The sequence below is a fragment of the Pectinophora gossypiella genome, chromosome 5 (genome assembly GCF_024362695.1).
Source record: "Pectinophora gossypiella chromosome 5, ilPecGoss1.1, whole genome shotgun sequence".
In the NCBI taxonomy this organism is placed as follows: domain Eukaryota; kingdom Metazoa; phylum Arthropoda; class Insecta; order Lepidoptera; family Gelechiidae; genus Pectinophora; species Pectinophora gossypiella.
Window position 1 is genome coordinate 10,990,548 of NC_065408.1, and position 24,521 is coordinate 11,015,068.

General features: G+C 35.6%; 2 protein-coding genes across 2 annotated transcripts; one reads left to right on the plus strand and one right to left on the minus strand.

The window, feature by feature from the left end:
* The first annotated feature begins 202 nt into the window (after nucleotides 1-202).
* Nucleotides 203-2,017, plus strand: LOC126367083 (peroxisome biogenesis factor 2). The gene is made up of 5 exons (XM_050010485.1): nucleotides 203-300; nucleotides 389-466; nucleotides 545-970; nucleotides 1,066-1,287; nucleotides 1,855-2,017. Exons 1-5 carry the CDS (start codon nucleotides 268-270, stop codon nucleotides 1,936-1,938), a joined length of 843 nt encoding a protein of 280 aa, XP_049866442.1. The 5' UTR covers nucleotides 203-267; the 3' UTR covers nucleotides 1,939-2,017.
* A 534-nt stretch (nucleotides 2,018-2,551) lies between these two features.
* Nucleotides 2,552-10,292, minus strand: LOC126367050 (uncharacterized). Its single transcript, XM_050010438.1, has 6 exons — nucleotides 10,204-10,292; nucleotides 9,822-10,059; nucleotides 9,356-9,788; nucleotides 8,734-9,241; nucleotides 5,305-5,404; nucleotides 2,552-3,215 (listed from the first exon to the last, which is right to left on the minus strand). Exons 1-6 carry the CDS (start codon nucleotides 10,210-10,212, stop codon nucleotides 3,103-3,105), a joined length of 1,401 nt encoding a protein of 466 aa, XP_049866395.1. The 5' UTR covers nucleotides 10,213-10,292; the 3' UTR covers nucleotides 2,552-3,102.
* Nucleotides 10,293-24,521: the final 14,229 nt, after the last annotated feature.

Below are 24,521 nucleotides of genomic sequence, written 5' to 3' on the forward strand. Positions count from 1 at the left end.
TATGGGCCTACCTACCTTACTTATTACCTAAAAAAAAAATATGTAAGACATGGCTGTATGGGCATAGTTCCCTTTGCCTTACCCTTCGGGGAAAACTAAAACAAAAAAAAAACTACGTGAGTGTCAAAGTGACAGCAAAGGTTAGACCACAGAGTACTTTTAACAAAAATTATAAGAATTTCGCTTACCTATACTTGTATTTAATAAAAAGTCCACTTAAATAAGTGGAAAATTTCACTTTAAGAATTGGAATACATTTGACCAAAAATGTCTATAAGCTATATTCCACGAGTCACCCAGGTAATTGTATTGTAACAAATAAAAAATTTAAGTAACTAAATAATGTTTTCGATTTGTTATCGTTATCTGGATATTAATTTGATTACAGCTAGATGCTGCTCAACTGGATAAGCAGCTGGAGGAGCTATTTAAACAGCAACTTTTTTATGCAACGAAATATTTAGAGGTATGTATAAAAGTTTGATATGGATAATCTTCTCATCTGTTGTCGTATGTTTGTCACGACCTGTATTTTATTTTTCAGCCTGGAATTTTGCAGCCACTTTTACCAGAGCTGGAATTGTTGATTCGAACATGGATTTTCAAGTATTCTGTCTATGATAAAAAGTCTACTTTTGGACAGCAGATGTTATCATTGGGGTACAAACAAGACAACTTTTCAAGAAGTAAATTGTGGTGGTACTTTGGGTATACTGTAGTACTCAAATATATAAGAGAACGAGCAATTTACAGTTTTACATCGAATACAAGGATACAAAATATTGTACATAAAATGGAAACCTTTCAATTAATTGGTGATATATTAAACTTTTTGAGATTCATACAGAGTGGAAAGTATCCTGTTTTAATAGACTTTATCCTGGGTCTTGAGCTGTTTGCTGATAAGTTGACTCGAGAGGATCTTACAGATTTTTCATGGACAAGAGAACTTTTGTGGCATAATTTTATTGTAAGTACCTAAAACAATTTTGAAGATGATTTTCTCTCATATTGATAGTGATAAAATGGTTAAATGTGTGCTTATTATCCATTTTTCTTTTTTAGGAATTGATTGGCACAGCAATATCAATTCTAAACATATTTGGATTAAGAAGAAAGTTGTCCAATGTGTTAAAATATGTATGGTGGAGTGACAATGTGAGGACTTCAATAAAATCCAGTTCAGCTATTATGACTACCAACACTTTGTGTGCTTGTTGTGATAGTCATCCAGTACTACCTTACATAATGGGTTGTTCACATGTCTTCTGTTATTATTGTTTAATGGTAAGTTGTGTGTTAGCACAGCAACCGTGTCGCGCGCCGTGCGAATTATATCGAGAGTGTTGATCAATAAATGCTGTGAATGCTATCTACGTAGATAGATATCGTAGGGCTATTGGTCAAAGCTCTCGAATCACACGCGTTTGCTCTTCTGCGAGGGATGGTTTATATTACTTATAACTTTTATTATTTAAGAGGATAGGGAGAGAGGCCTATGTCCCACAGTGGGATAGAGTGGGAAAGTATAGACTAATAAACAGCTAGTAGGTATTTTTATTTGAATGTGGCTCACAAATTAAGAAAGTAAAAAAAAAAATACTCAGGTTTATGCATGTTAGTGGCATGAAATGAACCTCTTTGTCAGAATACTAAAGTACCTACAATGAGTCTAACATCCAGCAACCAAATACCTACTGCCCTCATAAGGTTTATCAGTGGACACAAGCCTATAGGCTATCCATAACTAATTTACACATAAAAAATACATTTCCTTGATAGACATTCATTATTGACTACATTTGTTATCCATAAATTCATACAATATTTTGATACAATAATTATTTGTTTCAGGCAAACAAAACGGCAGATCCTGACTTTGCATGTCCAAAGTGTTACTACAATGGAAAAGAAATTAATAAGTTTGTTATGGTGTAGGTTGGTAATTTACTATTTATTGTTATAATGTAAAGGTTGGGTACTAGAGCTGTGATAAAATAGTTGTTTAATATTATAATTTTGAATTTGTTTGAATGCTTGTCTTTTTATTCGGCTGCACCAGTATCCTAAAAATATATGTTGAGAAATATATTATACTTATCAGTATTATGGAGTAATAGCGATTACTCCACCGACAAGAGCGCATCTCTTAAATAAAGAGAGAGAGATCAGTATTATATTATTGGACTACTATTGGACTAGGAAGAATAGAGTTGTGAAGAAATTATAGAGACAAATAGGAGAAATACTTTAATTTAATAAAATACAAAACTTAATCATAATGTTTACATGACTAATGATAAGTTCACAATAAACAACCTTATTTTTGTATACTTAACATAAAATAATAATTAGAGTAAATATCACCACTGTGTCATCATTTTGGAAAGATGGCACTAACTCACATTTTGTGTACAATTCTTAAAAATTAAAAATTATTATATTTACAATTTATCTTAATTGAGAATCAGATTATAGGTACATGACTAATTCAACAATTATTTAATCTGAAAAATCTTAACAGACTTTTTGTTTAAAATCCAGAAGGTAGGTACCTATGTAGTTTTTCATTATTGCACATTATGCTCATAAAGAGTAGTACAAATAAAAGTGTAACAGTGATGCAATTATACAAGCACCGGTCGTGTATAGGAAGAATGTTTACATCTGTTAGGGTCATTTCACATATTGTCGTCGTATAGAGAAAACCGCGTAAGCGCCTTTTTATAAAATCACATTCGCATATGATTTTTGTTAACAAAACTTCGATATAGACAAGCAAAAAGCAATCCAGGTAAAAATATGTGGTTTACATTTTAACCAGATTTAAATTAATTGAAAGAATTATTAGTTGTTTTCATGAAGAAAATCACACCGAATGTGATTTTTCAAAAAGGCGCTTTCGTTGTTTTCACTATAAGGCGACAAATGTGCCTTATTTCGTAGGTACCACAAATACACTTAGGTACACCCACTTGGTACAGTTATGGTACAGTTTGAAAATTGTAAGTATACGCGTTGGAATACTCACGCAAGCGGCTTTCCTTCAATTATCCGTTGCTTGTCAGCTCCATATAAGGCGGGTATCGCAACTGGATCAGTCTAATGCTGATTGTCCTTACTGTTGCGCACGTCAGCGTGGAAACCGGTCTCCCAATCGGCTACGTACTTCACCGTCCGTACTGAACCGTCCGGCTCCACCAGCGAGTACTGACCTGGATAACAAATCCGTATGTAGAGTGCCTACTAATATATGTATGAGTATTTATCTACAATCTAATTTTAATTTGTTATGTATATTATGTTATTAAGATTTGGGCACAGATACCAGAAGGTTTCGGTTAACTGGAAATGCTTTTTAGGGTTACGAACCTCAAAAGGAAAAACGGAACCCTTATAAGATGTGAAAAAATCATACACCTGTTGTTAATATATCATGTATAATTGTTTATTATCCCATGAAAATAAATAAATAAATAAATAAATCACTTTGTCTGTCCATCTGTCTTAGGTGACTGCAGAGGGGCTGTCCCCTATCTAACAGATGGACCATTATATGGAAGATGGGTTGACCACTTGCCACCATAATACGGTTTATCATATCCATCTTAGGAGCTCCAATCAAAAGTGTCTGGCAACTTGTTTTGCGATCTTTTGTGGCTCTGCCCAACTCACTAAGAATTCTGGGCGTGAGCCTATGTTTATTTGTATGGCAACCGGTTACCTAACTGTTTAAAAAAAATAATTAGGAAATACAAGGAAACTATGTATAAAATCTTCAATTTAATTATTTGTCGTTTATGCTCTATCTTTTAGGTACAGTTCGAAAAAAGAAACTTATTTTAATGGATCTTTTTTTCTATGAGTGGTTTAAATGTTGTTGGCATTTTTGACACATTCTTGGCCGGTTTTTTACATATCAATATCCCACGCTACTCTCATCATAGCCTCCAGTTACATGCATAATACTTAGTTGCACCGACCTAATCACCTACTTTTTTCGTAAGTCTCGTATGTAGTAGCAAGTGAACTAGTCTGGTTGGTATTACCAGTGTCATGCTGTCACACGACGTATCATGGCTGTCCAACAGACGGAAGTGTGACGAAAGATGATTGATCTTGTCACTGATTCTATGTGAATGTAACTTCTTTTTTAATACAAATTACTTGCATCATGTTTATGAATGTCGATAGAATGTTGAATCATTAAGTTATTGTAGAATTAAGATATCTTCTTACATAGATACTTTATAAATGGATGTAGAAATGGATGTAGATATGATAGAAATAGAATCAAAGATAAAGAGCTGGATGAGCTGCAGTTGTTCTACTTTGGGATTGTCAAAGATGACTGAAAGATGTTCTAATTTTATAGTTCCTACTTGTCTCGAGTAACTAAAATAAGGCGTTACTAAAATAAGGCGTTTCTAAAAAAGTAGAGTCAAAAGAAATGAGGTCATAAAGTCATACCTGCTTGATACTTACTCGTAATTATTGCAAACAAATAAGTATTTTTTATTCCACAAAGAAGGAAACGGTTACAGAGGAAAAAGAGGTTTATCCAATATTAAGGCAATTGGCTGCCTTATCGCCTAAAGTGATTACCTACCAATTATGTGACGATTTTAGTGATTCCGTTTTTGGTACCGCTGCATCTTTATAATCGATATGAATTGAAAAGGAATGGGTTATATTATGTCACTTATTGTGGATTATTATGATAAGATTTGCCGACGCAAAGGCATTCACTACTTGGCTGGAAGATTGAGGGTGAAAATGGGCACCTGTGAACCAGGTACGAGAGAGGGCGGTATTTTAGATTAACCTGCAGGTCATTGCAATGTTTTAACGGCCTCCGTGGTCCAGTGGTTGAGCGTTGTGCTCACGATGCGGAGATCCCGGGTTCGAATTCCGGTGGGGACAAAACACAAAAATCACTTTGTGATCCCTAGTTTGGTTAGGGTATTACAGGCTGATCACCTGATTGTCCAAAAGTAAGATGTTCCGTGGTTCGGAAGGCACGTTAAGTCGTTCGTCCCGGTTACAAGTTACTGATGTAAGTACATGAGTCATGTCAGAGGCCTTTGGCGGGTCAATAATAACCCTGACACAAGAGTTGATGAGGTTGGTAAACCACCTCACAACCCACACGAAAGAAGATTGCAATGTTTGTGCAATAATTTAATGTTTTCATTAATTGTGATTTTAATTAGTAAGTGACTAATTGTATTTTGTTCATCAATAAAAATAGGATGTTGGATTTATCAGGGTGAAAGTGTAGGTAATCTTGATTTGTTTACTGACCTTTAACTACCTCTCCGTCGCGTTCCTCCTTCTGTTGTTTGATGTCTCCAGTGTGAGGGTCGTTCACGGAGTACTCGTACGCGTATCGCGGGTGTGAGTCCTGAAAATAACATAACATAAGCTCACGACTACATCCCAATTGGGGTAGTCAGAGGTACATCATGAGATGACCTAAGTACCCACACGTCACCGAGCTTTCTGTATGACCAACGTGATAGAAAACGAGACAAAACCTGAAAATAAAACATTATTAATACACCCTCATGATAGACGTAATCCTTATTAGGGTGGGCAGAGGCACAAGCGATCTGTAGACAGACATACCTACTGAAGTTCTAGGATGAATATGATGAACCCTATGATCAACGGGTTTAAAAAAATAAGTTAGCGAACAACCTTGTCATTACAATCATTGTGCAAAAATACATAATATGAGGAAACCTTTACTGCTGCGAGTTGTAAACTCATTAACCAAAGTTGGGATTTAACTACCTATCTAAGTATAGGTACTTATGATGTGTTGAGTAAGAGAGATAATATTATGTACATTATTTTCTTATTCATTCTGGGTCATGTTTGTGATGAGTGATGACACAAATGGTAGTTGGATCAGTATTATCACTGAGGGCCTATTTAAAATGCTTTTTGCTTTCGTTAACGCTACGTTATCGGTAACAAATCGTACCTACAGATTGATTATGACAATATACGAAGGCGCTAACGTTGTGGCTAGGCTCTCACAATGTTTGCTACTCTTATTAAAAGTTATCGCCTCGTCTATCGTGTGGGCTGTGAGGTAAATTACCAATCTCACCAACCCTGGTGTCAGGATTATTGTTGAGTCGCCAAAGGCCCCTGGTGTGGCTCAACCACTGGCCCACAGAGGCCGTTGGACCAAAAAGGTTAAAGGTTATTAATGTATTTTATTACAACGCGAAACAATGGCTAGTCATGTCACTCATACGAGAACATACAGATATCGAAGACAACTATTACAATATTACTCAACACAAAACAAGAAAACTATAGGTAATAAGTATCTACAATAAGTGCCATTTGTCTCAATCGCCCATTTGTATACCCCACAGGCTATGCCGCCCTAGATCTGCCTACGCCCTTATCCACTAGATAAGATAGAAGCCTTATAAGGTCGTGAGAAATGTCAGGTAAAGTTCAATACTGTTACAATAACTTTAACACAACGCACTGCCGAGAGTTCTAATGATCAACCTTTAGTTTGCGTTACAGATTCGATAATTATGCGTAAAAGTGATTTTGTGTAACCTTATCGTTAGTTACCTAAAACGTTATTTATAATGAAGGGTGATAAATAAGTTTCAGTCTGCTTCGCTTCGATACGAACACTATATAATATACTTTAAAGGTAAATGTCTAGTTAACACAGTATCACGCGTGTATCTTCCGGTGTAGGCAGAGATGAATACAGTATACATCACTGCCTATATGTGTATATCCTATACTATTTCTTTCTTTTTACCTTTGATGGGTTTGCTCTTAGCCCCAGACTTGCTCGAAGGCATTGACGAGGCCTAAGATGGAGCGAGCTCGCCCAGAAAGTGCCTGTTCACTCTGGCCTTAAAAGCACCCGGGTTATATGCATTCGGAAATACAGGAGACGTCAGAGAATTCCACTCCTTACTATATACATCCACCCCTCGCCAGCTATTTGTAAGTCCCATGTAATAGGGGGCTAACCGTGATATCAATTATCTGTGACCCAAATATGAATGATGAATTCAAACTTATCTAGTCAATTATGTAAAAATGTGATTAAGTGTCTTATAAAACGTTTATGAAATTGATCGGAATATTAATAATCTAACATTTAAGTACATTTAATAATTTTTTCTACTCCTCTACTTTAATCTGGCACTTAAATAACCAAAAAGTCTAATATAAGTACATACATAATTAAACTCTTTGAAAAAGTGTACGCTCTATGGCCTATAAAAGCATTGTTTACAAAGTGTAACTGTACTATAATGTCGCCAAAAAAGCATTGTTGTTGTTTTTTTTTTTTTGACCTGGAAACTGGCACCTTTACTTTGTTTGGTGCCATAGATAATATAGATATACTATAAAAAAAAAGTATACATTTGCCGCCATTTTCCCGCGCGTTGGAAAATAAATTGGAAAATTTTTGTTTCATTTAAAATTACGTCGTCGTAGAAAAAGTATTGTATGCAACGTTGTATAACTAGGTCAAAAAATGCTCGTGGCGTCTCTTATTGCGATGTTCGCCAAGGCTCACATCGCAACTCACGCCACTCGCATTTTTTGACCCTTCTTATACAACTGTTGCATAAAATACTATTAAAGATTGTTTTTGATAGTCGACTACACATCCTTAATAATAAATGACCTACGTTTACGTTTCGCTCCAAAAATAATTATTCACGTTACGAACGCTATATTACATAACTATTGTTATATCTATTTTTTAATGATATAAAATTCGTGTATATCAAACCCACTGTCAACATAAGTGGAATAGAACAATGTGATGTCTTAATGCATCGTTGATTTTCAAAGTCATCACATTTACATTCAGTATGGCTACGCTACATTTCTGATTTTTCAAAACAACTAAAGATATATTTTTAATTAGTTCATATTAATCATCAGGAAAAGTTTATAGGCGTGTTTATCGTGGAAACTTTCATTGTTGCCGATGACTCAAGTTTATTTGTTGCTGTGCTTTTAAAACGTGGCTTAACACAATCGTAACTGGTATACTTTCGTAACTCACTGCATGTAAACGCACCTTAAGTAAGTGCGATGAGGTAAAAAACTATAAACATCGAGCTTACAGGCCTGAGAGGACAATTCTATTACGAAACAATTTCGAGATAAGTGCTCGATCAGCAGTTAAAGAAATTAATTTGAAAAGACAACTTTTATCATACGTTTAGATAAGTAGGTAATGATGTCGTTCAATGATATCGAGCGATCGAACGAGTAATTAATTTAGTAGGTAGAGTTACACAACTAATATCAACAGGGTAAAGTGTTAGTACGACAATTTTTCACATTCGAGACTAATTGGTCAAGATTTCTATGTCGCTGTACCTCGTCCAATTGATCTACTAATCAAATATATTACGTCATAAACGTTGGTGGATGTGAAGTAATATTATTTATAATATTATGTGTATAAAATATGCCGTAATGTGCTACATATCTAAAACAAAATTAGTAAGAAATTAAAAACGCTACCGCGTGTCAGAGATTCAACTAAGAAGGATTAATTGCACCAACGGAAACAAATTCCATAAGTTTTTAACACCGGAAAGTGGATACTGCGGTAATTGACCTGCTTATTTTTTACACTCTGATTTGCTTTACGTATTAGTGATTCAGTTACTATTTTTGTAACTCATTAATTCGAAAAATATGTAGAGTACTTACATAATTTTCCAGAAACTCGGTGTGTGCGTTTTTAGCGTGTCCAGCTGCAAGACGGTATGAAGGGGCAACCTGCACAGCAGGGGCGGCAACGTGAGCTACGGAGGGGGCGGCAAGGTGGGCCACGGCGGGGGCGGCAATGTGAGATACTGAAGGGGCAGCATATTGCACTCCCGAAGACACGCTGGCGTACCGAGAGATCGCGGGCGCTGAGTAATGTGACACCGGAGCGGACTTGACAACCGTCGTCGCTACAGCCGGCTGGTACTGCTGGTAATGATTCGCGGCAGGTGCGGCGTACTGTTGCACAACCACAGGAGTGGAGTACTGCGTGTGGTGGTTTGTCACAACCGGAGCACCGTACTGTACTGCTGGAGTGGCGTATTGGGTTACTTGGGGAGCAGCGTACTGTGTCACCGCAGGAGCAGAGTATTGCACTGATGCACCAGAGTACTGCACAGCATTCCCAGCAGACACATGAGAAACAGAAGTAGCATACTGAGCTTGACCTCTATAAGCTGGAGCGACTTGAGCTACAGGTGTGAGCCCCGAAATAGGCGCTGCTTGATGCTGCAGGGCGGCGGCGGATCCCGAAATAGCGGTATACCGTGCGGGTTGGATAAGCTGTTGATGGATTTGCTGCACTTTCAAATTAGGTGACGCTGCGTACTGAGCCGATGGTGCTGCATACAGCTGGGTGACGACAGGTCCGCCATGTTGAACACTACTGTATGAATTCACAGACGCCTTCTGAGCTGCCAGATTCTGAGTCACATAAGTGGTCTTCGCGGGCGATATGTCAAACTTAGCGATGAGTGGAGCTCCAGTTATTTTGGCTAAGATCGGAGCTTGGGCGTAGGTTGCTTGAGGTATGACAGTTCTAGTTGCTGCCGAAGAAAGCCCAGCAGAGGTGGCGTATCCGTGCACTTCTTTCTGTTGAGTTTGAATTTGGTTGATTTGCGTGGAGTATGCTGGGGCTGAAGCGTAGCCGGCATGGGAGACCACGGCTTGGTAGTTGAGGGCCGGTTGAGTAGCGTACGAGAGCTGTGGTGCAACAGCTTGGTATCCAGTTCCCGAGCTGTATCCTGCACCCGAGCTGTATCCTGAAGCCTGAGAGTACTGGTACGAGGGAGCAGATAACACCGGCTGGGCGACCACACTGGCTGGCTTCACTCCACCAGTTGTCAATTGGATAGACGGAGCTGGGTAAGAGTAACCTCTCTCGTCACATGGTTGAATCTTCTGCAACTGGCTAAGATGATAGTTGAGATCCGGGTCATGATATGCCAGCACATTTGTTAAGGCAAGTGTGATCGTTATTATGAGTATCTGAAACAAAACAAGAAATATTTTATTTACTTAATGACAATGTGGTTTGTTTTATTTATTTAAATTTTGTATTAATTATCAAAAGTTAAGTCTATCTATAAATTAGGTTCTATACAAGTATTTACGATCCCTTTACGTACTTACCCCTTTCATTCTTATGTCTTTCTCCTGTGAAGTGAAACTGTATCAAATTTTTACATTTATAGTCCAAAGTGTATTTGCCAAAGTTAAACGTGAGTCGAAATGAGAGCAGAGTGGGCCCGACAACTCTTATATACCGAGATCATATGTGTAAGAGCGGGTCATAGTTTTTACGTTCGCCGGCGGGCGGTGGGCGCGGCGCTACGCAGGACTTGGGCCCTAATGGGTACTTAGACGATTATGTTATTCGAGGGTGGCATAATTATACGGCTTTACAATTTATCAAAGGTTATTAAGTGTTATGTTGCTTTACATATTTTTTTAAGCAAACGCACGTATATTGACACCCATAATTCGTTCATAGTTATATTTAGTTATTTAACATTTTAGCTAATTGATATTTTAATTAAGTAGATAGATAATTTTATTTTTTTATTTAAATAATTTAATTTTAACAAGCTGTACTTATACTCACTGATGATTTAAAGTAAGTATTACAAAGAATTATAAACGTGTTGCGAGTAAATACAAATTGAATAAGTACTTTTATTACAATAAGTTTAAAATAAACTTAAATATTAACATACTTTAGTATATTAAAAAAAAATCTTTTATTCAAAAAGGTTTATTGTAAAAACCACTCCGATATATACTTTTTGTTTACAATTGTATCAAACGTGGCATATAATATTATGAGAGAATTTAGTTAAGAACTCAGTGATTTCATTATGACTCACTAAAACGCTTAATTATATAGAACTGTATAACCGAGGATTAACACATAATGTATCAGAACAGGGCCGGACTGACTCTTTATAAGAGAGCGCTATATTTTGTTACTCAGAGCTTGTTCTGGTCTTGAATCTGGTGTGAAGTGGGTGACTGTGATCAACCCTGGGTTAGGGTTATGATTGAGCCGCCAAAGGCCCCTGAAAAGGTTCTGAACACGATCCTGGCTCATGGATCGTTCTGGTATATCTAATTCAGTAGATAAAGTTTATATTTATAGTCAGGGATTGAATAAAACGAGCTAGCCAAGATATAAATAGTGCGAAAAATGATATAAACTTTCTTGTTCTAATATTTTGCAACATTATAAAAATAGACATCCACTTATTTAGATAGGTATTAAAGAATTGAAATTGCATAAAATTGTCTGCTGAATTGTAGCTGCAAGTTCAAATCACAATCAAATCAAATTATTTGCTAGAACACATAAAAATACAAAAAGGTAGTAAAATAATTTATATTTAAGTAACAGTGTTGTGATGTGTTCGGCCTACATGCAGGCTTACAAAAAAAAATGGTACCTTAAAGGAGGATACTTATTGTTATTGTAAATTATACAAAAATTTAACTATTTTTGTATTTAAAATATTCATTCAAATTATAGTAACATTTCTTCATAAGCCATTTCGTTAGTTGCATTTATACTAGGTCGATTCATTAGTTCGATCGTCGAACTAGGTATTTGTGGTACTTACTTATATATCTACTTATCACTTAAGCACAGAATACCTACAACAATGCAACCCCGAATTCAAAATTTATATGATTATAAATGAAGGGTCAACGACACGCGATTAATGAAATAAATAAGAGTTTATAAAAACACGAAACTTAATTCGGCCCTGAATCAAACTAGAAATAATTAAAGCACTTGTTTAATACTTGCTTGCAAATAAAGTGCATGATACGGCTCAGCCAGTTAATTTATTAGTTACGAAACTAATCTTCAGCGACACTAATACCAACTAATATGTGACGGAATTGTTTGAAGGCAACAACTTGATATATTGACTCTTTGTAACGTATGTGTGAATATTAATGTTCTACGGTAGCCAACGATGTTTAGGGAGCAGAATTACTTTAGTACTTACTAAGTATACACAGCGATAGGAACATCACCAGGTCGCAGACAATCCAACGTGTCAATTTTTAGTTCAATGACCCCCATGAGCATGATCCGCCCTTGGATAGCGAACATTTAGATCCACTTATATTTAGATCCCTGATACTAGCTCGGTCAGCGTGATATGGTAGCTCATCGTTATCAATAGTCTCCGGGTCGCTTCATGCTCTGAACCGAAGTTCCTGACAAATGAAGGTTAAGAATCCCATAATGGTTTATAAAGATCGCTGAAATAATACCTATTTAAATATGGCACATATTTTTAAATTTTGCAGTACAATTTTAAAGCAACCTAACCTAACCTAGTACCCCGGACCATCGTTTATTAAAACCGGATAGGTCATTTAGGAGTCACGGTGAGACATCCTTAAATACTTTCATACATTAGAGACTGCTAAAACCATAACCTTTCTTTTTGGTTTTCCCGTAGTCGGGCAAACAGATTAGTCTATGGATAGATGTTAGTTTAGCGACACAACTACGGTAACAAAAGGGCATATTTTGTGTAAGCGCGTTGATGTCTTTTACTTGAAACTCGAATTCCTGTACAAAAATTATCAACAACGATGACGGTCTATAATTAAATGTTAAATAAGGTAAAAATCAATTACCTTATTAATTTCGTTTTTCTAAAGTTTCGGCCGCGTTACAGCGACTGTGCTCACGGAATTACTTATTTTTACCTTATTTCATATGTAATCACGTATCGACCAGTTAGAAATAGTGTATTGCGTATAAAGTGCGTGAATCTTTAAAAGCGATTGTCAACGTGTTAATTTAGAACAATGTAATTCTGCATCTCATTACCAAATCGCAATGACCGTTAATCACTTGTGCAGCCGTGGGCGCTACTCATGTACCGTTTCACAAAAAGTATCAAATTATAATAAAATTGAATGACACCTTTCGAAATCACGTTTCGATTCCATTCTCATGTTAATTAGGAAACGAAACAATACGAATATCTTTTTATCTTTATCTTTACGAAGCCCTTATTAGGCAAGTATTTAGCTTATCTTTTTTTCTTAACCGCAATGATTATTCTGTCTATGATTTAGGTTTTAATTTTGTGTGAAAATGATACATTACAAGCAATGAAGTAAGTGGCAATACAGCTTTGAGTAATTTTAATAAACATGTTTTATGCATTCCATTTATCATAAGTGTTGCGGTTCATTTTAGTGATGTAATGTTTGACTGAAAGCTAGCCTAAGTGCCTACTGATAACGAAGAATTTATAATTGCTTATATGCGTTCACAAGTAGTAATAAAGTGTTTGTAATAACGACCCCGAAACTAAAGAGAAAAAGAGCGTGCTTATATATTGAAACGAAATACTTATTTATACTTATTTCTAGGAAAGTCCTATTAGGACATGAACTCAAGTCCAAGCTTGCTATGTCAGGAAATTACGGAATTCTATTTTCCGTAAAACTCCGTCTTTTAGGTGATAATGTCGCTGTTGAAGTAAATTGGCTTACGAAAATTTGTGAGTATTTTTTGCACTTTATCCATTTACGAGTATAATTTAGAAACTTATAAGGAAATCCTTCCATACAAATTTGTTCTTACATATAAATCATTCACGCCCTAAGCGCTACTGCGTTGGGCAGAACCACAATTGAGTTTGTTATTGAAGACTCAGGCTAAGGTACATAAATGTACTTCCATTTAAGTCAATTTTAGAAAATCTGTTTTATTTAATTTACCGTTTTACTTACTATTTGCTTCAATTTTAAAATAATAATTTAAGTACTTATTTATCATTTTATAATTAAAATAATTATGTTATTTTAGATATTACTCATAAATAACTAAATAAACACCTGCGGGTCACAATTTGGTTCTTGTCAATTTCCAAATGTCGACCAAGGATTCAAAATTGATGGATTATTTAGATCAGTTCCTTCATAATTAATGTACATAATATACATTAAGTACTAATTTTATAGAGGCTCATAGAGACCATAACACAGCTGTATAGCTGGAGGATGGAGGTCATAAGTAATGGTTCTCAATTATTTTTTCCTGATATCAAACTCTTACCGCCTTATTGCAAGGTTTAAAATAATATTCCGCACCAAAAACACGATGGATTTCAATGAAACTAACGAGGCACTTTTCAGGCTACGTTCACCAATAATATATAGATGGCCCTGTCCAGATTTAACGTGATAATTACCTATTTTCTCATTGCTCGGGTACCTACAGTCATGAGCAATGTAATGTACCGACTTTAGGACTCTGTCGCACTAACATATTTGACATTTAGTGAGAATTACAGTTCAATTTGTCAAAAAAGTTAATGTGACATGGTACCAAAGTGTATAAATATTAATGCTCGTGACCGTACATAACTATTCAAAAATATAATATACTTAATGGCAGAAGCACATATAATAATAGTTGGATTGGATCAGATTATGTATAGAATTTTTGCTTCTGTTTATTTTGATCAGAATAATAACGGGTGGAAGATATATTGTGCGTGGGTGTAATAAAAAGGGTCATCATTTATACCCAAAAACAAAGATAAAGATATGCTATCTATGAAATTAGAAGGTCGAAGAGAAGATTCTTTACAGCGCCATCTATATTTTTTTGGAAGACAAAACCTGGAAAGTCCCTCATTGACAAGTCATGATAATTTTATGCAGAATCTTTGCGCCAGTAGCGCCGTAGCCGCGTGACTTCTTTCGTGAAACGGATTAGGTACCTATTAGTTCAAGTTCATTATCATTCTTGGAACACCAAAAGTAACAATCTATTTGTGGCTCAGTTTACTCTAATAAGGATTACGGATGACCATAAAACGTAATACCTATTGCTAATTTCTTAATACATTTCAATTAAAATGCCCATCTATTTTACGGACACCCTTTACAGGTATTTCTTTGTTTGAAATGAAAACTTAAAACGATTATGAAAACTGATTGTCGTGGTGGTGGTTTCCCAACACATGTTCATGTCCCAGTCGGTAACTAACGTCGTATAAATGGGTTATGGTAGGCAGCGCCCGCGCCTTGCATAAGGCACTAGCCCCCGTGGTCGGGCCTTACAACCAGCGGTGTAGGAAAACACTGCTCAAAAGCTTTCGTGATTATGTACTTACAGAATTTTTTATTTACTCTATAAACAAAACAGTTACTTACAGTGAAGAAATACACTAATTAAATACAAAACAAAAAATGAATTAAAAAAAACTAAAATAATTAAACAAAATTAAAAATAAAACCAATTATTTTCAATTCTTCTTCTTCTAGAATAAGATTTTCAATTAACAGTCAAAAGATGTACTAGTCTGTAATTTAGTGGTTTTGAAGACGTTTAAATTTACTTTTTTCATTTTTTTCAGTCTATAGTCTATTCGTTTGGCCCGTATATTATAAAAATAATCTGGGAACTTGCATATTTTACATAATTTTAATATAATCGAAGTTCATAAGTGAAAGTCAACCTAAGCCAAGATACACTAAGCCAAGCAAAGCTCAACAAACCAACTAAACGACAAGAATGTAAGCATTTCTTAGTCGTATAATGACAAGACAGACTGGGACACTGACGCAGACATATTTTTTCTCTTATGAAGACATTCAATGATTTCTCAATTCCGCTATTTCTGCAGCCCTAAAGCAAGCTTTCTGCAGCTTACATGCAAATTACGAAACGCCACGCATGCCCAGTGGAAGGATTGAACCGATTCATATACTCGTAATAGCTAAAGTAAAACGAGTCGTTTAATTGATGTAAAATGGTGCGAACTCTATATGTTGATGGAAATTTTAAACGGATATTTCTACACGTTCTTGTATAAGTTTCCGATAGCGGCGGGATGTCAAGATTTTGTGAAATGACCGTAGTAACACATCTAGCGTTTCAAATCACAAGATCAAGTAACTGCCGCTTTGTCAGTAAATCTATCCAATTGGTACTTAGGTAGGTATAATGTTATTTTGTTAGTATTTATTAAAAGTATTTTATTTTTGGATTGGCTACTAGCTTACGCCGCAGTAGAGCAGCGTGGAGGAGTAGGTATGCCCCATACCTTCTCTGGTTGATTGCAGGAAGGTCTGTGCCCAGCAGTAGGATTATACAAATTGTCTATGTTAATTTTTTTTAACGACTTTTACTTGTGCTTGTGACTATGACCAATTGTAGAAACAAAGTGGTTGACGTAATATGTAACGTATCATGAATACCCATAGATTTAAAATAACAAAAACATAACATAGTGTCATGCCAGTATTCCCGAAGGGGTTGGCAGGGGTTTATTAGTATATACACCCACTACTGGCTAACTATGTTCAAGTCCTATGTAATAGGGACGAGCCTATTGCCTTCTATCACATTGTAATAGGTATGATTATGATTTTGAAATCGAATCCTACTGTGTAGCACACGTGTAGAATATCACTGATACCCTATGCTGATACTAGACCAGATAACGTCAGCGTGACCTCTTAATTATGGGTTCCACAGTCCTCATACAATGCAATAAAATCCGCAACAGGACATTGTCTATACCATAGGGCTGTCAAAACGTTCGGGAGTAGGTAAGTTCGGAAATTATTTACAATGTTCATCGATGTCCGTTTTTTGTTGTCATCAGTAGTCAATTAAGTTGCAAATGTGTCCTAGCATGGACGGACATGAGGACGTCAGTTTAGGACGCCAACGACAAGTGTGAACAATCTATGTGAAGTGTGTAAATATTTATCATCTCTTTGGAGTAGGTAAAGCGATTTAAATGTGAGTAGCTTTTATTAGCCAGTGGTTCGCTTCCCAGTTAATAAAATTAAACTATATTCAAAGAACATTAAAAAAGCAATATATTATGTAATTGAATTATACAGGGTGTTAGTGACGTCGTAACGAAAACTTTGAGGGATGATTGAGACCATGATTCTGAGATGATATGAAGTGGAATTTTCCGTCGCAAAAGTATGGAACAGAAAATAATAAAAAGAAAAACAAAAATTTTCATGAATTTTCCGACTGAAAATTCCACTTGATATCAACTCAGAATCATGGTCTGAATCATCCCCCTCAGTATTCGTTACGGTGTCAGTAACAGCCATACCTACTTGTATGGGTACAGTATGTACTTCTGCGGGGTGTAAGTGACATCGTAACGAATACTGAAGGGGATGAAACAGCTGATTATTCTGAGTTAATATCAAGTGGAATTTTTCATCGCAAAAGTATAGAATTTAGAATAATTTTAAAAAACTAAAAAAGAATCATGAATTTTGCGACGGAAAATTCCACTTGATATCAACTCAGAATCATGGTCTGAATCATCCCCCTCAATATTCGTTACGATGTCACTAACACCCTGTATAGGTAAGAATTTTGTAAATAAGTGGGTGCGATATACGGATTGATAGATATTAATTTGATACTCGAATATAACTAAATATAATAAAGTTTGTTTAGACGTAACATGCTAAGATGCAAGTTACCTAAAACCCTAACACTCCAGTGGTTTTATGGTAACCCTACTTTAGAACAGACCAGATACAAGCCAAATTATGACCACCGATTTATCTTGTCACCAAACGCAGATAACTTACGAATAAGTGTGCCCGGTAGCGGTTGAAAACCAGATCGTTTTCAATCGACAAAAATTAGAGCGTATAATCGCGAAGAGATTTATCAGGTTGACTAGTTTTAATAAAGTGCTATTTCGTAATCTTCCAAATCTGCGAGTGTTAAAAAATCCTATTCAAGGACAATTTAGACGTACGTTTATATTATATAACATACATTATGTATATCCGTGAAGTGTAACACTTCCAGCAACCCTCACTACATTAGCGTGGTGAAGTATGCTCCATAATTCCGTTAAAGCAACGAATGCCACCAATAAGTCTCTTCAAAAAAGTTTACCATAATAGTTACTATATAACTTTTTCGTAATCTCATAAATCTGCAAGTATCTGTAATCTAAATGTACTTGCTTCAAGGTTAAGTGATCTAATGTGCGTTCAGATTATGTTTCGCATGAGCTTTTACACAAAAGGTGCCTTGAGACATCTTTAACAAGGTCGAAAGTAAAAGACGCTGAATGCGTCAATTTAAAAAATAAAAATACTTGAACGAGTATTTGTCAAATTAGTAAAAAATAAGAACTAAAAAAGTTGTACATAATGTTAGTTTAATACTAATAGGATTTTTTTATTAAAGTTGTAAAACCGAAAGTTCTTTTAAAATTCGAACCCAAGTATTGCGTCTGGAAATCTCGGTTTCGCGAGATTAAATTACGAGACTAATTTTAATCCGCAATACGAGATTAATCCGCAATGACGACTTTTTATTCCTTAAATAGGAGTTTAAATGCGTGTTATCTGAAGTAGTGTATTAATATTGCTATCCTTGTCTCGGGCGCATACGTCATCTGAATACAGAGCAAGACAAACAGTCAGTCAATGCAGGACGGTCTGGCTGTACCTACAGAGTGAAGGTGTGTTGGCGAGCCAAATCATGGCAGTATACAAAAGGTGTACTCTACACCTATGTATTTAAAACTAAGTTACTTCCAATATGTTCAACTCGATAATTTGTTACTGCAGTCCTTTATAGAACATTTCCATATGCCATTTTAGGTTGCCAGGTCATTCGTTATACGTTGCTTTGGAATTTTGTATAAGTAAGTAACTAAATACAAGTAGTAACAGGTAATATACGTTCCACAGTTATTTATCAAATATACCTTGTTTAACGCAGCACGATTAGAATGACATCAGGATAGAGATATAGTACATCGTCTAGTGCGAAAGAGACATCCAATTAATTCAAACAAAGTCAAAGTCAAGTCAAAGTTTAAGTCATTCTAATTATGCTGCGTTAAATCAGCGAAAGGTCACTGACTCACTCATCACGAAATCTTAGAAACTACAAGTGCTATAAGTCGAAAATCCTTTTAGGACGTAGAGGTGTTCACTAATACGGGATTTTGCGAAATTCTACACCTAAGGAGGTTAAAACGGGTGGCAAAGTAGGGTTTCATAGCAGGGGTTCACGCGAAGGAAGTCGCGGGTAACAGCTAGTAGGGTATAAAGGGGTAACAGAGGATATTCTACCATGCTGCTGGAGGAAGGTGGTGGAGTATGCTTCATGCCCGCTCCGGTTAATTGTAGAGAGGCCTGTGCCCGGCTGTGAAACGTATTTATGCTGTTACTATTATGTAGTATTTTATGTATTACTATAACTTACTGTTAATATCGAAATAAGCTATATAATACAATACTTACAAACCTTTTTTTTGCACTCAAAATAAACATTAAACTATACCATCCTAAACACACCCTAATAACAGTAATGTTCTTTATTTCAGACTTCTCAGTGCCCATATATCGACATACTCACAAAATTAAATTCATGCTTGAAAATCAAAAACGAAATTAAAATCCAAATAAAAAAAATCAAAATTAAAATTACAATCAAAATTTGAAATTTTAATTAAAAACGAATTAAATAATAATTAGTGTCAAGAAAACAAAATTCAAATTAGCTACTTTCGCAGCGCACTACCTATGACATGTATGCCCTAATAAGTTAATAACCACCTATAAGGCCGCCCATTGTACCTGTTCTGTCTCTTATGCATTTATGTTTGTTATGTTTATCTTTTTGCAATAAAATGTTTTGTCTTGTATTGTATAGCTTAGTTCTGTATTAACAATAAGTAAGTAATAGTAGGTAATAATCATAAACCGCCTAAATATGCACCGTTTGTTAACAAACTACAAAATAATAAAGCACTTCTATGTAATTAATATTATCTAATACAAACTAGAACGTATACCTAATAGTATATAATTTATATTCACTGTCTAGATTATAAGCTCTACGTTAATTTGCAACCGAGATCGAACTGTTTATGAGGCATAAATTGTGATTTGCATGAGACCTAATATCACAGATACTTAAGTTACTTAGTATTATAGAATTTTGAATACGTAGATAAAGTTCTAATCTGATCATTTAATGCGTCTAATCGGGGCTTCGGGGGATGCAAAGGCTAGTTGTCATTTTTGTCAAAGAGTAAGTCTGGCAATTCAGAGAGGCAATGCTGCGTGATTGTTGGGTATCTTGCCTCGATGTGACTCATTGGAGGTGTTTTATTTGTAACTTATGTGTTTGTATCGTTTTTAATTATTGTGTGAATAACTACTTGTTATTATAATATTTTATTTCTAACACACATACATACATAAAATATTATTTATTTCCCTGTGGGTAGACGCAGGGACCACGGAATTTCACTTACTTCGATCCCGACACACCACTATCGCGTCTCTTATCTTCTTGCAATGTCATGGACAGGTCATGCACTTTTGACCTGATTTCAATTATTTTAAATATGTATTGCGATCTCTTTGCTTAATTATTCAAACATTTATTAAAATAATATTTTTAGGTGCAGGCCGCATGAACGTAAAAAATAAATTAAATTGCCATTAAAAGGTAAAAAGAAAAATAGGTAATATATTTTTTATTTTATTTTAAGGCATTACCAACATATTTTCTGTGAAATAGCTGCCAGTATTTTGTTAATAAAAGAATGTAGAAGACTGTTAGACAACCTCTTTGCTTAGTTTGGTTTAATAATAAAATCTTTTTGGAACATGATTTTCTACTAATTCTAAAATAATATTGAGTGGCAATTAAAAAATAAAATATCACATTTCAGTAAGTATTATTGGAAGAATGTGAGGTTTTTCAAAAGAAAAAGCGGAGTACCTACCTTTTTACTTATCAATGAGATTAAATAATAATATGAAGTATGAAGCAAACTGTTCTACATATCGGCCTGTCTAATTGTCAACATCCGCTTACAAGATATCGGTAACGTGATTGAAATTTCGCCAGGTGATAGATAGGTTTAGATTAAATCTAGTAACTAGCATGCACGCTTAGCTAATCTTAGGTGCTTTCGAATATTTTTATATGAATACTGATGAACACCTGCGTGAGTCTATGACCTATGTAAGTACATAGGTCATAGACTCACGCAGGTGTTCCCTAATGGGCAGAGCCACAAGTAACCAGAAGACAATTTGCAGGTTCTTTTGATGCAAACTTCATTTGGAATTATTCCATCGTCTATATAATGGTCCATGATGTTGAAATTAATAAAATATTTTAGACTTGTTCGGGATGAAATGTACCACCCAAGTGAACACTTTTTGATGCAAACTCCATTTGGATAGTGCTTATTATACAATATTTTAAAAGTACCAAACTGAACCCATTCTTGTTTTTTTTTACTCTCATCCACAGCGCTTCCCCTTACACCTTAGTGGCTTACGGATAGAGGAGGTTAGGTCGGAACCCCATACTGACTTGGTGCTGGGCGGAGAGTTACCGTTTTACACGTAGTATTCTTCATTCTATGCGGTCAGTTCAGGAAAGAAGACCCTGTGGCTGTATGGAACGGTCCTTAATACGTTACATACATACAGTCATGACTCATGAGCAATATCATATACCCACTTTAGAACCCTGTCGCACTAGCATATTTGACATTTAATGAGACTTACGGTTAAAGGAGAATGGGCGAATCTGGTCCAAGAACCTCCACTGATGAGACTTATATGTAATGAAAGCTTATGCTTTCTCTATGAATCTGGCAAAGTCCTATCAGATTCTGTCCCGGGGTTCTTTTTTTACGGCCATGTTTGTCCTGGCTAAAAATGTGATAAAATACAGTGGGAGCTAAAATCGACTCAAGATTTGTTGCTGGATAACTAAGTCTACATAAATAATTATGTATCATATTGTATATCATTTTAAAGAGGATCTTTTCCAGAATCCGAAACATAAAAAAAAAACAAAAAAAAAAATGTTTTTGTAAGCGAATTATAGTCAATTTATATCTGCAGCGCCATTGTTTCTCGGTAGCTAAGTTCAAGTTTCATGCCTTTTACCCATTCCAAAAGTATCTTACCGATTTTTTTTATATTGCTTCCGGAATTTGATCTGAGTGATAATAACAAGAAAAATAAATAAACACCTCTCCGATAGAGACCGACTAAGCTATTGCCTATTGCAAGAAATCGTCATCATTAGCAAGTCATTACGGTATTGCATATTATAAGCTTATCAGCAACTTGGAACTTGGTCCAAGAACCTCCACTGATGAGACTTGCATGTAATGATAGCTTATACTTGTCCTATGATTCTGGCAAAGTTCTATCAAACTCTGTCCTAGGGTTTTTTTACGGCCATGTTTGTCCTGAGTGTACAGTAGTGGACTGCAAAATCACCTCAGGATTTGTTGTCGAAAAACTATTTAACTAAGTCTATATACATAATTATATATCATAATGTATATCAATTTTAAAGGGGAAGGTTATCAGAATCAGAAACACAAATAAAAAAATGCATTATGTAAACGACTTTTAGCCAACTCACGTCCGTAGCACCATTTTTCTCAGCAGCTACGTACGAGTTTCGTGCCTTCCAACCTTTCCAAAGGAGCCCAATCATTTTTTCCTTCTTCTGATATTGCATTCTTAACCTGACAAGTGACAACAAAGAAAAAAAAATTAAAAAAATAAAATAGATACCATTCCGATAGAGGCCGCGTAAGCTATGGACCTATTGCAAGATAACGTACTCAAAGGCTAGTCATTATAATCCAACAGACGTAACATGATTAGAATGCGGCGGGACGGAAATGTAGTACATCGCCTTATGCGAAAGAGACGAAATATGTGTCTCTTTAACACTAACAGCAATACAACCATACAGCTTAGTACGAGAGAAACAAGAAATAAGTCATTCTAATCAAGATGCAATACAATGACTCTATTGTATACAAAAGAAACACATTTATTAAACAAGTTCAGGCAATAACAGGTGCAAAAGGCGGCTTTATTGCCAAGGTAGCAATTACTACCAGGCAACCTTACGTTTACGATACGTTTGTTGTACCATTCGGCATTGTTTATAAGACAAGATATAAGCCTGGATTAATAAAACAAGATTGTGGTGAAAGAAAACATACTACATTTGCGTCCTCCCGCATTCTAATCATGTTACGTCTGTTGGATTATAATGACTAGCCTTTGAGTACGTTATCTTGCAATAGGTCCATAGCTTACGCGGCCTCTATCGGAATGGTATCTATTTGTTTTTTTTTTTTTCTTTGTTGTCACTTGTCAGGTTAAGAATGCAATATCAGAAGAAGGAAAAAATGATTGGGCTCCTTTGGAAAGGTTGGAAGGCGCGAAACTCGTACGTAGCTGCTGAGAAAAATGGTGCTACGGACGTGAGTTGGCTAAAAGTCGTTTACATAATGCATTTTTTTTATTTGTGTTTCTGATTCTGATAACCTTCCCCTTTAAAATTGATATACATTATGATATATAATTATGTATATAGACTTAGTTAAATAGTTTTTCGACAACAAATCCTGAGGTGATTTTGCAGTCCACTACTGTACACTCAGGACAAACATGGCCGTAAAAAAAACCCTAGGACAGAGTTTGATAGAACTTTGCCAGAATCATAGGACAAGTATAAGCTATCATTACATGCAAGTCTCACCAGTGGAGGTTCTTGGACCAATTTCCAAGTTGCTGATAAGCTTATAATATGCAATACCGTAATGACTTGCTAATGATGACGATTTCTTGCAATAGGCAATAGCTTAGCCGGTCTCTATCGGAGAGGTGTTTATTTATTTTTCTTGTTATTATCACTCAGATCAAATTCCGGAAGCAATATAAAAAAAATCGGTAAGATACTTTTGGAATGGGTAAAAGGCATGAAACTTGAACTTAGCTACCGAGAAACAATGGCGCTGCAGATATAAATTGACTATAATTCGCTTACAAAAACATTTTTTTTGTTTTTTTTTTTATGTTTCGGATTCTGGAAAAGATCCTCTTTAAAATGATATACAATATGATACATAATTATTTATGTAGACTTAGTTATCCAGCAACAAATCTTGAGTCGATTTTAGCTCCCACTGTATTTTATCACATTTTTAGCCAGGACAAACATGGCCGTAAAAAAAGAACCCCGGGACAGAATCTGATAGGACTTTGCCAGAATCATAGGGGAAGCATAAGTTTTCATTACATATAAGTCTCATCAGTGGAGGTTCTTGGACCAAGTTTCATACAAAAGTGCCCATTGTCATTTGTCAAAAAAGTTAATGTGACATGGTTTCAAAGTGTATACATATTATTACTCGTGACCGTACATAAACTCACGCCCATTTACCACCTTTTTTTGACGTGAATTATTGTAGATTTGCCGCAGGTGGCATTAACTACTTGGCCGGACAAATGGGGAGCGCTGAAGGCTCTCAGAGAACCCGGTACAACGTTTAAGACAACAGGCCTGAGGGTGCCCAGTTGGGCGCGAACCTCGGCTCAGGGCGTAGTCTGGG